We start from the raw sequence: 13,709 nt of genomic DNA on the forward strand, positions 1-13,709 counted from the left end.
TTGACCTCCAGAAGAATGAACCACTATCAATGTACGACTCAATTTGATCCAGCGTTCTCGCATGGGCTTGGTACGAGGGTATGGCGTTGTGTTATCACGGATGCTAAATGGCTTGCTGATGCCGGGAACTTCCTCCTAGGCATGAGAGCGATGGACGAAATTCTAATCAGCATAGGACGGAGCAAATTGGTTCGAAATGATTGTATTCTTGCGATATCTTACGGCGAAAGTGCTGGCTTGGCGGCAATGATCAATTGAAAGCAATTCTTTTTTTGGACAAACACTCTCTGCGGTAGGAACCCACGGGGCGGACAGTCAGCGAGAATGAGCGCAAGGGACGTTCTCTGCAAGTAGCCACCAATACAGACATTTTCTCTAACCCGGTCTGATCAGAAACATGTTCCTTTCCAGATGGCCCTGAACTTTGTACTGAGAAGAGGCAGGGGTTCCGGGTTTTACTCCACGGTTGCCTACGTTGAGATACTGAAGCGACCCACAATGTGCGTAATTCGAGGCTATTGGGGCTGGCTATTCTAGTTGTTGGTCTTGCGGCATCAACACTCTATCGTGAGAGGAGCCTGGAAGGATACGGCCCTATGCTGCTAGTATATATAACGTATTTATGCTTGCGGCGTGATAGCAAACAACTTGTTGAACACATTTGTGGCATCATACTGAGCCTTGAGCTTTTGCAATTTTGGATAATTGTCGCCGAAGATATCGCGAGATTTTTCATCATATTCTTCAAGAAACTGGGTCAGTCTGCAATGGCTCAAGGACATTCGTAGAACTTACGGTCGTAATTGCCATACAGGAGTACGGCCCCTTTATTTCCACGGACTCCAACACCACCGTCGACGCCCTTTCCAGTCTCCAGCCCGGACTTTTTCAACTCGTCCTTGAACATTTCATTGATGTCTCGCGCCCATTTCCGGAAAGCTTGGTCATTTTCAGGTTTCGTCCACAGCGGGCAAATCATACCGTTCATATGGGTGCCTCGATTGGCAAAGCTGCCAAAGTCTGATGCCACGACCTTCACGGGGTCGTACATCTCATAGAAGACGAGGCTGCCCCTCGCATCCTCGTTGCCTTCGGTAAATTGAATGAAATTAGCCAGAACTTCTTCCACAAAAGCCTTACGAAGGGGCATTGTAAATGCTGCGCCTTTCATGCTCGCTCGTAGACCAATTGGCGGGGCCGTTAAAGTGTTGATGACAGGATAAGGCACCAGGCTAGTAGTGTCAACGATAGGCCCAAGGTCGTAGAATGCTTTAAAAGCCTGTTTGGCTTCAGCCTCTGTACCAAAGTAGATCGTTGGGATGGCCAGAGCGATCTGCTCAAATGTTGGTGGTGGTCTCATGAACACCAGTCCCCCCGCTGCGAGACCAGCTCCATTGGTCTTTCCATTTTTGTCCGCAGTATACAAATCATTGAGGGCAACGACAAGTTTCTCAATCACTTCAGGCGTTGGGGGAAATATGAGCAGGCCTGCCCATACCTCGCCTTGGTCGTAGGCTTGGAGAACAAAATCTGTCACCACCCCAAAGTTTTGGCCTGCACCGCTTAAAGCCCAGAACAAGTCTGGATGTGCATCCTTGCTTGCCGTCACGATCTCACCGCTGGCGAGTACCACAGTTGCCTCAACCAAGTTGTCGATGGTGAGTCCTCGTTGTCCGGTGAGGAACCCATATCCACCACCCAACGCTAGACCTCCAACTCCAGTATCGGTGACTGTGCCACCTACCGTAGCAAGACCATACTTGAAGCCTGCGTTATCCACGTCTCCCCAGTTACACCCACCTTGGACTCTCAGCAGCTTCTTCTCAACCTCGACCTCGACATTGCGCATATGAGCATTCAAATCAATAAGGAGTCCACCATCCGTGCTGCTGACACCGGCGGTGGAGTGCCCGCCGCCCTTCACGGCAACGTCAATGCCCTGTTCAGCGGCGTACTTCACCGCAATGGAAATCTCCTCGTTCGACTTGGGAGCAAGTACGAGGCCTGCTGGTTTCTGCGCCGCAGACGACCAGCGTGCGATCGATGCGGGGTACTTGCTGTCCTCGGATGTGAGCAGTGTGGGGCTTGTTTTGGCAAGCAGTTCTTTCAAGATCGAGATGTCCTTGTCCGTAATAGAGCGCTTCGAGTTATGAGAAATGGAACCCATGGTTGAGAAAAAGAATACTTCTTTCTATTAGACCTTGTTCAGAAGGAAACTGTACTCAAAGAGCGATGGAAATATACAAGAATTCGATGGTTGTAATACGGAGATATGTTTGATCATGTGGGGCGAGGTAAGGCCCCGAATTCCGTACAAGGAAGGAGAAATTACTCGGTACAGCAACAGGTCTCCCAAGCAAGTGAATACGAATCCCTCTTTGAAGGCAGCCTGCCCTGGACCTACTCCAAATTCTTCTGAGACTTACACCAGAGGTGATTCCAATGAGTACGACACGCAGGACAACGTAGCGAATAACTGTATTCAGTCTTCATACAGCAGAGCTCCTCTTCCTTACCTTGATCCCATTGATCGGTTGGACTAACAGCCGTTTAAGTACCCTTGGCTTTCGGCCCATAGGAGAATGAACCATTCCAGGTGTGACGACGCTGTTCAAGAGCCGTCAGCCTGACCGGTGGGGCCTGGAACGGGTGAAACTTGTGACCGCAGCTCCGATTCATGAATAGTTACAACCTTGAAGCACAAACTCAACTGACCCACGCTTCTGCTACGAAGGCGCGAAGTATCTATCAGAGGGACTTCTACATCTGAATAGTTCGGTGGACGGTGAACAGATGGGGATGGATCGAGTATACCACGCTGGTAACCACCTGCATAGCTGGATGGCCTTCTCGCTAGAGTAAATTTGTTGGATAGTTGATCATGGAGAGGTAAGCCAGCGGGATGTGGATGTTCTAACTCGTGATTGATGTGCTGGGAAAGAAACTTCAATTCTGAATCGTTGCAAGAAAGTGCCGCGACAGCCATGACTCAAGTACCTATCACCACGTGATGGTAATGCATCGACGAAAGCAGACAAATATGCCAAGCCTTTCCGACTGCGCCTTCAAACATGCACATGAACTGGAACCTTGTCGTTTACCTGATGACTTTGATCCATCTCCTCCTTGAGCCATAACATCCTTTCGACCCCAAATCTAAGTAGCGGGTATCTTCAGCGTGGCTTGTAACTCGCAGTCGCTAGGAGCCACTGTCGTGTGATCGACCTTCTCACCTGTCACTCCTTGTCACTAACGCGGTCCGATCCAGGCTTTTCTGTTAAAACTTCAAGACTTTACTTTCGCCTGTTCTTTCTCTTTCCCTCTCGTCACTTAGGATCCAAGGCCAACATGGGTGTCCCGGCCCTCTTCCGATGGCTTACGAAAAAGTACCCCAAGATCATTAGCCCTGTCATTGAAGAACAACCCTACGAGATTGATGGCGTGAGTTACCCTGTCGATACAACCAAGCCCAATCCAAATGGCGAGGAAATGCACAATCTATATCTTGATTTCAATGGTATCGTCCATCCTTGTTCACATCCCGAGAACAAACCACCTCCAGCGGATGAAAGTGAGATGATGTTGGAAATTTTCAAGTACACAGATCGCGTCGTGAACATGGTCCGCCCGCGCAGACTACTCATGATCGCAATTGGTATGTTAACCTCGTGTCTTGATTAAATTATGAGACTTCAAGCTGACCAATATTAGACGGTGTTGCACCACGAGCAAAAATGAATCAGCAACGAGCTCGACGTTTCCGTTCGGCGCGCGATGCAAAAGAGGCGGACGAGAAGAAAGCAGAGTTTCAAGCTCTACTGCGTCAGCAGAACCAGGGTAAAACAGAGGAGTCAACAGTCGAGGAAGTAATCAAGAAAACCTGGGATAGTAATGTCATCACCCCTGGCACGCCGTTCATGTTCATTCTTGCTCAATCCATCCGATACTGGGTACAATGGAAACTCAACACTGATCCAGCCTGGGCTGAATTAAAAGTTGTCATCTCTGATGCCAGTGTACCAGGTGAAGGTGAGCATAAGATCATGCAATTCATTCGTTCTCAGCGATCCGACCCTGAATATGATCCCAATACAAGACATGTGATGTACGGCCTGGACGCCGATCTTATTATGCTTGGTATCGCAACCCATGAGCCACACTTCCGTGTTCTTCGAGAAGACGTCAATATCAGAGATGCCAAAGCCAAAACCTGCAGACTGTGCGGTCAACAAGGGCACTATGCAGAGAATTGCAAAGGCAATGCGAAAGTCAAGTCTGGTGAATTTGATGAAAAGGGAACCACTGAAGAATTGAAGCCCTTCGTCTGGCTCAATGTTCCCATCCTGCGTGAGTATCTCGGTGCAGAAATGTTTGTTCCTGGGCAGTCTTTCCGTTTTGATCTTGAACGTGCCCTTGATGATTGGGTCTTCATGTGTTTCTTTGTCGGAAACGACTTTTTACCCCATTTGCCCAGTCTGGATATTCATGAAGACGGCATAGATAAGCTGATTGCTATCTGGAGAGATAATATTCCGATCATGGGTGGTTATTTGACCTGTGACGGTAATGTTGATCTTGCACGTGCTCAGGTGATCCTTGAAGGCCTTGCTAAGCAGGAGGATGCCATTTTCAAACGCAGAAAAGAGACGGAGGACAAGAGAGAGCGGAATCAACGACGCCGCGATCAAGAAAATGCCGCCAGAGAGCAGCGGTTCTCAAAGAAACGCCGAGGTTCTCCAGATTACACGAAAGGTGGCCGTGCCGATGCACGAGCTCCAACTGGTGCCGTTGAAACCTTCGAAGCCAGCAGCTTTCCAGCCTTGACGTACAACGATATCGTAAATCGGCAAAACATTGACAGAACAACCACAACAAACAAGAGTGCAGCTGCCATCTTGAAGGAGCAAATGCTTGCCAAGAAGGCGGCAGAGACTTCAGCGAAGAACGGCATGCACGGCGTCGAACAAATTCCAGGCTCAAGCGACGGAACCCTTAATGCTCTGGGTAAACGCAAGGCTGAGGTTATGGAATCGGAGTCTGACAATGGAACTCCTGGTCGCAACACACCCGTCGAGAAGCCTAAGTTCGATCCAAACGATCCTCCACCAGATACCGTGCGTCTGTGGGAAGAGGGGTATGCCGATCGCTACTATGAGCAGAAGTTTCATGTTTCCCCGTCCGACATCGAATTTCGACACAAGGTTGCACGCTCATATGTCGAAGGATTAAGTTGGGTACTGCTCTACTATTTCCAAGGATGCCCATCATGGACTTGGTATTACCCGTATCATTATGCACCATTCGCTGCAGACTTTGTCGACTTGGACAAGATGACTGTCAAATTTGATAAAGGAAAGCCTTTCCGACCTTATGAGCAATTGATGGGTGTGTTGCCAGCAGCGTCCAACCACGCAATCCCACCTGCTTTTCACCCCCTCATGACCGAACCGGACTCCGACATTATCGACTTTTATCCTGAGGAATTTGACCTTGACGCAAACGGTAAGAAGCAGTCGTGGAAAGCCATAGTCCTTCTTCCTTTCATTGACGAGAAGCGTCTTCTTGCGGCGATGGGAACCAAGTACCCGCTCTTATCAGACAATGAAAGAGCGAGAAATGAATTGGGTCAAGATGCACTGCTCATTTCTGACCAGAATCCTCTCTATGACGACTTGGCGCTTCAATTCTACTCCAAGAAGCAGACAGAAGGTCCAGTGAAACTCAATGTCCGCAAGGGACGACTCGCTGGCACTGCATCAAAGAACGAGGACTTCCTTCCTCACATGGATCTAGTAGGTCCAGAAGAGGACATCAAGCTCGAACCAGCCGTTGATGATGATCGATCTTTGAGCGTCCATTTCACGATGCCTCCACCCACGCATGTTCACAAGAGTATGTTGTTTCCTGGTGTGGTCTTACCAAAAGCAGTGCTTGATCAGGGTGACCTGGCCATTCTCAGGTCCAAAGCCAGGAACTCGGGTCGGGACTTTGGAGGGGCACCATTATACGACAATAGCCGACGTGATCCCTATGACCAACAGAATAGAGGCGGTCGTATCAATTACACGGCTGACCGAGCACCTTTGCGCGCTGAGCCTCCACCGCCCCCCGCATTTGCCAATGGTAATCCATTTGCGGCTTTACTAGATCCGAGATATGCCCAAGGAGTGCCACCACCACCCCAACAATATGGCGGCCAGCAGGCGTACGATCGTAACTACAACAATGGTTATGCCAGCCAGCAGGGAGGATACAACGGCTATCAAGACCAGCGTCGTGGTGCACCAGATCAAGCTTATCATGGGGGCCAGCAAGGGCAATATCAACCTCGCGGACAATACCAGCAAGGTGGCCATCAAAATGGAGGACGTGCTGTAAGTGATGGCTACCACTATGATCAAGATCGCAACAGAGACGATCGTCGGGGTAATGGAGGCTATCGTAGTAGTGGTGGATATGATCAGGGATCTTATGGCCGTAGATAGGAACTTGTCATCAAAGGGATTACTACACCTTGTGTGTGAGCGGGATCCCCTGTATGAACTGGGTATTTTCTCTAAGTGAAGCATGAAGATTTTACTTCGACGCCGCAGCCCAACATTCAAATTTGCAGCTCTGAAAAGCATGTCACATCATGATTGCCACTGCGCGAGGGCTTGTTCAGATGAAACAAAAAGGAGGACTGGACCTGAAGCCTCCTGCCAAGGACCAGTGAAAATTAGACTCCCATCATCGGTCCGGCGGTTCTGCAAAACGTGCAAAACCGCTTATGGTGAAGCACGTTCACAGCCCTTTCGTGTTGGGTATGGGACTAAATCATGTACGTCGGTGTTTGAGCTTCAAGTAAAGCAATTGAATTACTTTATTGATGAATAGACCTATCTATACATAGCCTGCTATTAACTACTATAAAATAACCTCTCTCTTTAAAGGCGAATATTTTCATTTCCAAATAGTAGAGACACAAAAAAAGACGACGAGAATGGGACTCGAACCCACAATCTTTGCCATGTTCTAACTGTAGTGTAACAGCAGACCGGAAAGCAACGCCTTACCATTAGGCCATCCCGCCCGATTTGTGTATGTTTTGAGAACCAAATCAGGTGATAATATTGGTGACTTCAATATATATAACCTCCGTATGTTACTAGTAGCGAGCGCCCTCGCTCCATCCGCAGTCCGGGGCCGGTGGGCTACTGAGAAGTCAGTATCCTGCATAGCGCGTCCACTGGTTGTCAGTAGAAGACCGGCTTATCTCGCTCTGATTTCGCCTTTGGGGTCATCGAGCACATAGTTCAAGTTCTGCAAAGGATAGATCCTCAGATTCTCGAGATAAGGGAGCACATGGGAGGTGTCTAGCCTGACGCGGGCTTTTAATACTATTTGCTTGGTACCCATACATCTTATTGGCCATGGAATGTTCTATGGTCTGGGAGTGTATGAACGAGTTCGTCACTTGGTGGCCGGGCTAATCCCGAGCCACGAATTCGTTGACGAGCAGGTGCTCGCATACCAGCAGATAGATGGTCGCTGATCTTTCTAAGCCCTGGAGTCTATTGTTCTGTGTGAGGAATAGCGGGGAGATGTTTTACTCTAGGAAACATGAGCACATGTTCATTTGGGTCCAATCGTCTGCATGCCACCCATGTAGGCTCTCAAGACCTCTGGGATTACCACACAGCCGTCTTCCTCCCGCCATCCATTCTCCAAGATAGCAGCAAGAACTCTTGGAATTGCCATGGCGGTTCCATTAACTGTGTGGGCAAACTTTTTGCGCGAACCGTTTGCGTCAATTATCCTGGTGTCAAGCCTTCTGCTCTGATAATCGGTGCAGTTTGACGCCGATGTGACTTCACCCCACCCTCCATCGCGCTTTCTTCGTGATGGAAACATTGCCTCGATATCGATCTTGCAGAATGCACTGGCACCGAGGTCTGTCGAGGGCATTTGCAGTACCCGACAAGGTAAACCCAGAGACTGCAGAATTCCGGTCTGGATGTCGACCATTTCACGCCATAGGCGAGAAGAATCGAAGGTCAAGTCCGAGTCAATTGGAATGTTCTCGTCGGGAACGGGGCAATTCGTCCACCCAAACATTTCAACTTTGGTAAATTCGTGCACGCGGTAGAGACCTTTCGTATCGACTCCTCGGGCGCCGGCTTCCGCCCTATAACAACGGCTGCTTCCGACGAATTTCTTCGGCAATTCTGCCTCCGGGATGCTTTTGTTTGCATAGAGGCCTGCAAGTGGGATCTCTGCCGTGGCGGCCAGGCTACGGGTGGGTTTTCCAGTGTCCCTCGCTGACTGCGCGACTTGCCAGATCTGTTGCTCGTCGTTTTGATCACGTGGCTGAAATCCGCAGGATGCGGCCATGTGGGAGTAGACCAACGACGGAGGGCTCACCACGGCCCATCCGCGCTTCATGGCCTGAGCGAGTGCAAATTGAATTAACGCTTGCTCCAGCAGAGCCGCTTCGTTTAGGAGGTAGTAGAACCCCCAGCCAGACGTTGTAGAAGAGGACGAGAAGTCTAGCAGCTTGAGCTTCTCCCCGATGATCGTATGATCAGCCGACTCGCTATATGAAAGTGGCTGGTCCGGATCATAGTTGATATACCGTACGAGCTTCGGCTCGCCATCAAGTGGTGTTGTTGTAGAGGTCAGGTTTGGCAGTGACACAGCCAGATTATGTGTCTCACTAGCAAGTGCTTCTTGCTTCGCTGCAAGTGACGCCACCTCTTTTCTGATCGACTTCATCTCAGCAATCAAAGCATCCTTCGGGTCTTGGGATTTGTTCACTTGTTTTTGTAGCTCTTTCAATTTACGCCGAGGCTCTTTCAGGAGATTGTCGATCTCATTTATTTCTCCCATACAATCTCTGATTTTGCCAGGGACGCCCTGATGGCTCCGGTAGTTTCGTACCGAAACATTGTCCGTGTACACATCGACATTATTTCTGATCTGCGAAAGTGGAGGTTGTTGCTTCGGCGCTGTGGGTGGGCGAGCCTCTTGTAAATGCCGTGGAGAGGTGCTATATGCCTGTCTGCAACGCAGCAGGAAACTCTTTGGGCTCAGTGTTATCCTTGACATTGAACCGACAAGTATGGTCGTATCTCGAGCCTGAGCTCTCCGGGGCTGCTGCACATTGACGCGACTGTCAGAAAAGTTTACTGTTCGACCGTACTGTCTATACGGCCGATCATTAACCCACGGACTGAAGCCGTTAGGCCAATCTGAAGAATACCTAACAACGGTAGGTACCAAGGCTGATGAATAGGGACATTTACTCACACACCGCATATCTTGTCCCTGACCCCTTTATGGTGATTCACAACGTCCAGTGCTGGCTTCATCGGACGCTTTAATGATATGCTTGCACTGGCACTTTTAGTATTGATGACTAAACTCACCGCCGAAGGAAATTTTAAATATGTAAGAAGTTTACATAACGAACGCTGGGAACGTTCGTCGATCTGCAATCCATACCCCTGCTATTCAAGCTAGATTTCAGCCTCAGTGGTAGCCGTAGGCCTTAATTGGTCGTCCAAGGACGGGGTTTCAGATCCCTTTTTTATGCGTCTCGCACGATGTTGCCTAAGTCACCATTGCTTGCAGAACTTTGGTACTCTTTACAACCTGCTCGTTCTCGGTCAAGGCCGTGACATGTAACATCGCATTACATTTCACGATGCTGATGAAGGGAATTCGCTCAGTCGCATCTAAAGTCAAAATGGAGGACACGCATATTCTACTGTATTCGGCGAGCGTGCCACCCGCACCGACGTATATATTGACCGCTACATCTGGCTCATGGCGTTTGACAGCCACCGATCCGCTAATATCAGGACATCGATCCTAGCAAAATGCCTTCCGCAATTCTTCTTGGAGTTCCCAGGCTCCTTATTCTACCTCTATGGACCATAGTCGCACTCTATCGCAACTACAAACTCGCTTAAACTACCCGGCTACCCCTTGTGGTCAGCCCGGTCAATCTTTTCAATCTATTGTGGATTGTCTCGCAACCTTTCTACAACCCATTGCTATCGCGCCTACCAAGGGCGTTGAGTAGTTTCACGAGATACAACACCTGTGGTAGATACGGCAAAGGGCGAGACGCGAGGGATGGCAAGAGAAAGGACTATGCAAGTGATTGCAGATTCGGACATGGCACTGGCGATGAGGATTAATCACCCTGAGAGGTTGAGACTAAGGTGGGAGAAGGTATCTGTTGGTCAATGAGAAGGTCTTATTTATTTAAAGGATGCTCTGAGCGCTATGATCTAAAATCTGCTCCATTCGCTCCTTGCCCTTATCCTTTCGCCATATGCCATGAAGAAGAAGGGCACAGGAATCAAAGCCATGGAGAAAAATCCAAAGATGCTCGATCCCCAAGGTATACCGACATTATGATACAAGGGTCCCACAATGAGCGGAAAGGCTCCCGCGAAGCAACTGCGAAGGAAGGCTGTCTTGCGTTAGAGCTGTAGCCACCTCTGAGGAGATGATAAGACTCACTGTTTGCCGCGACAGCACTGGCAGCATATTTCTGAAACGTGTCAACAAGATAATTCAGTGCAGCTTGAAATATTGTAAAGAATCCAATACCAGTCATGCCAAGACCGATAACTGGAGCAATCCAAGGGTATCTGTCAAGTCCGGTCAGTCAAGTTTCTTTCTCGTCAACGTAGTTGCGACTAACCTTGGATCTGCCGTCCACCCGGTCGTAAACATCCCAGCAGAGAATAGTACGGAGCCAAACGCCATAGGTGGTAGGCGGGCTTCGGGGACAACACTCTTCTCCAATTTATGTGCGATCTTGTTATACCGAAATTGATTCCAGACGTTAATGGCTGCTCCTATTACGGTTCCGACAAGGATAGCTAGGAATGGAAGTTCGGAAGGAATTTGCTTCCAGCCACGATGTTCAGCAAAAATGATTGGGATCGCACCTATTTACGGATGTCAGCCGCGCACAGAAATAATAGACCACGTTGTGGAACGGCTCACCAAGCTGCATGTACAAGATCCCGTAACAGAAGCTCGCATATAGGGCGACAAGTGCGCAAATGGGTGTCGTCAACAACTGGAAAGGCCGTACCAAAAATTTCCTGGCCAGTTCTTGGATTGATACATCCCATTCTTCGAACTTGGCATGGAGTGCCCAGTTGCCACTCTGGTGGCGGAGACGTCGGGCTTTGTATACCAAAAGGCGCGGAGGGTATGATTCATCCAAGAAGATCACATCCAGCACCAGAATGGCGAGCTGGAGGATGCCAGTCAGATATTCTGTCCAGCGCCAGCGAAGACTCGGTTGCACCACTAGTGCGGCCCCAACGATGGGCCCAAAGACCGGGCCAAGGACAACTGCCATAGCATAACTTGCTATGGCGATTCCACGCTGAGAGGACGAGAACAGATCTGCTACAACGCCACCTGTATTCGTAACCGGCGAGGATGCAAAGAACCCAGCCCAGAATCGGGTAATCATAACAGATTGAATGTCCTTGGATACGGCAGTCGCGAAGGCGAAACAGGCTGCCGCAAACATTGGGGGAAGAACCGCATTCTTCCTTCCAAAGACTTCGGAGATTGGTGCCCAAAGTAAAGGCCCAAGACCGAATCCGAACAGGAACAGGGTAGTTCCCAATGTCGCCACCTGAGTCCCAACATGAAATTCTTCTGCAACTTGTTGGGTTCCAGGGCTGTAGGCACTGCTTGCCCAGCTGGCAGACATGGTGGTAAAGCCGTACAGTGCAGTTGTGATAATCTTCTTCTTCACCGACCAATTCGATGGCCGATACGGATCATCGGGTCCATCAAAGTCAACCAGCTCGTCCAAGCTAGTTTTCTCATGTTGTAAGGGGTGAGCGAAATTTCCAATTGGTGCTCTCGATCGTATGCGGGATAGAGCGGTTTCTCTTCGTGTGACTGTACGGTGAAGACCCAGAGAGGTGCTATTCGCTAGAGAATTCCGCCGTCTGCGCGGGTTCTCTTTGGCAGACTCATCATCTGAAGGAGGCCCCAGGTCCCCATACTCGGAATTTGTGGTTTCGCGTGATAATATGCGAGATGTGGTTAGGTTTCCAGGGCGAGTGCCCACGAGATCTCTCGTATCAACCTTTTCTATGTTTTCCATGTTGTCGTTTTGGCTATCCACATCGCCGGCAAGGAGAAGAACACTTCCGTAGATATTAATATGTTTCTCGGCTCACTATTTCCGATGGCGCCGACGTCATTTCTGCTCCCGCCAATAGCCCGTTAAGCCCGTTGGTAAAGGGGTCTGTGCCGCCCAGCCCGAGAAATGTTGGTTTAATAGTTAGGCGGTCGCCCAATAGGCTGCAGTTATGGCAGTGATAAAGCCAATCGAAGCTGAACTATCCCACCGGAGTAGAAGGGTGTCTCCAATCAGCTGTAGGTCCACACCCAAATTGAATGTTAGATGGCCTTTCTGAAGTACGCGAATATGAGGTATTTTGAGCATTGAGCAACTTTCAGAAGATCGTACAACCTTTTTGGTCTCTGAGCAGTCTAATCACAGCCTAATTCCAAGACTTTGAAGCCTTGGTATTGATGGGATTCTCACCACCTCCAACGCTCTACCGAGGTTGGCCTTGGCTCAAATTTGGTCCTCGGGCAGAGTGAGAGAAGGCCAAAGAGCCAGAATATGAACTCCAGTGAAAACATGCTCAGGTCCTTGATGCTGACATCTCAGGATGAATGGACCAATCTAACGTTCTGAGTACTGACTGGAGAAAAAATCTGGTGCTATTTTCGTCGCCTGTAAGTGGTTGCTTGCATGAGGACTTTGGAAGGTGGTTGAGAAATAGGCACTCATGGGCATCATTTCCACACCAATTAGCTTGCCCCGTCCCTCTTCCGGGCCGCTTTAATTATTCTCCTCTCCTTTGGTTCAGCTTCAGCTTGACCAGGCTGCACCCCTGCCAAGCTTGGTCGTTCACCTATCTATGTGATAGAATCTGCTGACCGACGGCTGTTTTCTCTACAGTATTGGTGCAAAGTGCAGACCTACGATCCTGCCTTTTCACTATTTCACGTCCATTCCGTAATCAGCGATACGCCGGAACGATGAGACACTGGCAATCCACCACTCCGACGCAGACGTGTGGGAAAGGAGCATTTTAATGGCCATGCTCCTATCATTGCAAGGTCCAAAGAAGCAGGATTGTAAACCCAACTGCTTTGAAACGAGAGAAGAACAGAGAACGCAGCCGTTGTGCAATAAGTAGCAGAACTGGCATCCAATACTTGATGAGAGCTGGTGTGCAGATGGAAAATTGGAGGCCCCGGTCGCAAGTGTCCGAACTTCGCCTGAGATCTAGCGAGGTTGATACCATTCAAGTAGGCGGCAACAAATTGCAGGAAAGCCGCTGTCGGGAACCTGCCTCAGAAATCCACGGTGCCACAATACTTTGGAGGATTGAGCGCCTAGTACGGACGTAAGGAGGGCTGGATAAGGTCTGCAATAGCTGTCTTAGAAGGGATTGAGGCCTTGGGATGGAGAGCTGCAGCAACGATAGGTATTGGCGTAGCAACGCGGTCAGTAAATGCGCAAAACCTTGGTCCTCTTGAACTCCCAACGATTACGGCTGCTAGCTACTTCGCAATTAACGATCCGAACTTACCGATGAACGTCAAGTGCAGAGTGCAGAAGCCTCGCCCCATGGGTGGGCTTGTGTAACATACCTTGGATG

The 13,709-nt window shown here is 49.5% G+C and overlaps 4 protein-coding genes across 4 annotated transcripts; 1 reads left to right on the forward strand and 3 right to left on the reverse strand.

The window, feature by feature from the left end:
- Positions 1 to 620: 620 nt before the first annotated feature.
- A1O9_02327 (uncharacterized protein) lies at positions 621 to 2,167 on the reverse strand (the record flags this gene model as incomplete). The annotated part of the gene is made up of 2 exons (XM_013407902.1): positions 621 to 742; positions 796 to 2,167. 2 exons carry the CDS (start codon positions 2,165 to 2,167, stop codon positions 621 to 623), a joined length of 1,494 nt encoding a protein of 497 aa, XP_013263356.1.
- Positions 2,168 to 3,348: 1,181 nt separating this feature from the next.
- Positions 3,349 to 6,485, forward strand: A1O9_02328 (protein Xni; the record flags this gene model as incomplete). The annotated part of the gene is made up of 2 exons (XM_013407903.1): positions 3,349 to 3,655; positions 3,712 to 6,485. The coding sequence occupies 2 exons, from the start codon at positions 3,349 to 3,351 to the stop codon at positions 6,483 to 6,485; spliced, it is 3,081 nt and encodes a 1,026-aa protein (XP_013263357.1).
- Positions 6,486 to 7,614: 1,129 nt separating this feature from the next.
- Positions 7,615 to 9,087, reverse strand: A1O9_02330 (seryl-tRNA synthetase; the record flags this gene model as incomplete). Its single annotated transcript, XM_013407904.1, has 1 exon — positions 7,615 to 9,087. One exon carries the CDS (start codon positions 9,085 to 9,087, stop codon positions 7,615 to 7,617), a length of 1,473 nt encoding a protein of 490 aa, XP_013263358.1.
- A 1,190-nt stretch (positions 9,088 to 10,277) lies between these two features.
- On the reverse strand, positions 10,278 to 12,133 carry A1O9_02331 (uncharacterized protein; the record flags this gene model as incomplete). Its single annotated transcript, XM_013407905.1, has 4 exons — positions 10,278 to 10,462; positions 10,513 to 10,643; positions 10,697 to 10,946; positions 11,005 to 12,133. The coding sequence occupies 4 exons, from the start codon at positions 12,131 to 12,133 to the stop codon at positions 10,278 to 10,280; spliced, it is 1,695 nt and encodes a 564-aa protein (XP_013263359.1).
- Between the last annotated feature and the right edge of the window lie 1,576 nt (positions 12,134 to 13,709).

The sequence above is a fragment of the Exophiala aquamarina genome (assembly GCF_000709125.1).
Source record: "Exophiala aquamarina CBS 119918 chromosome Unknown aczIA-supercont1.2, whole genome shotgun sequence".
Taxonomy (NCBI): Eukaryota; Fungi; Ascomycota; class Eurotiomycetes; order Chaetothyriales; family Herpotrichiellaceae; genus Exophiala; species Exophiala aquamarina.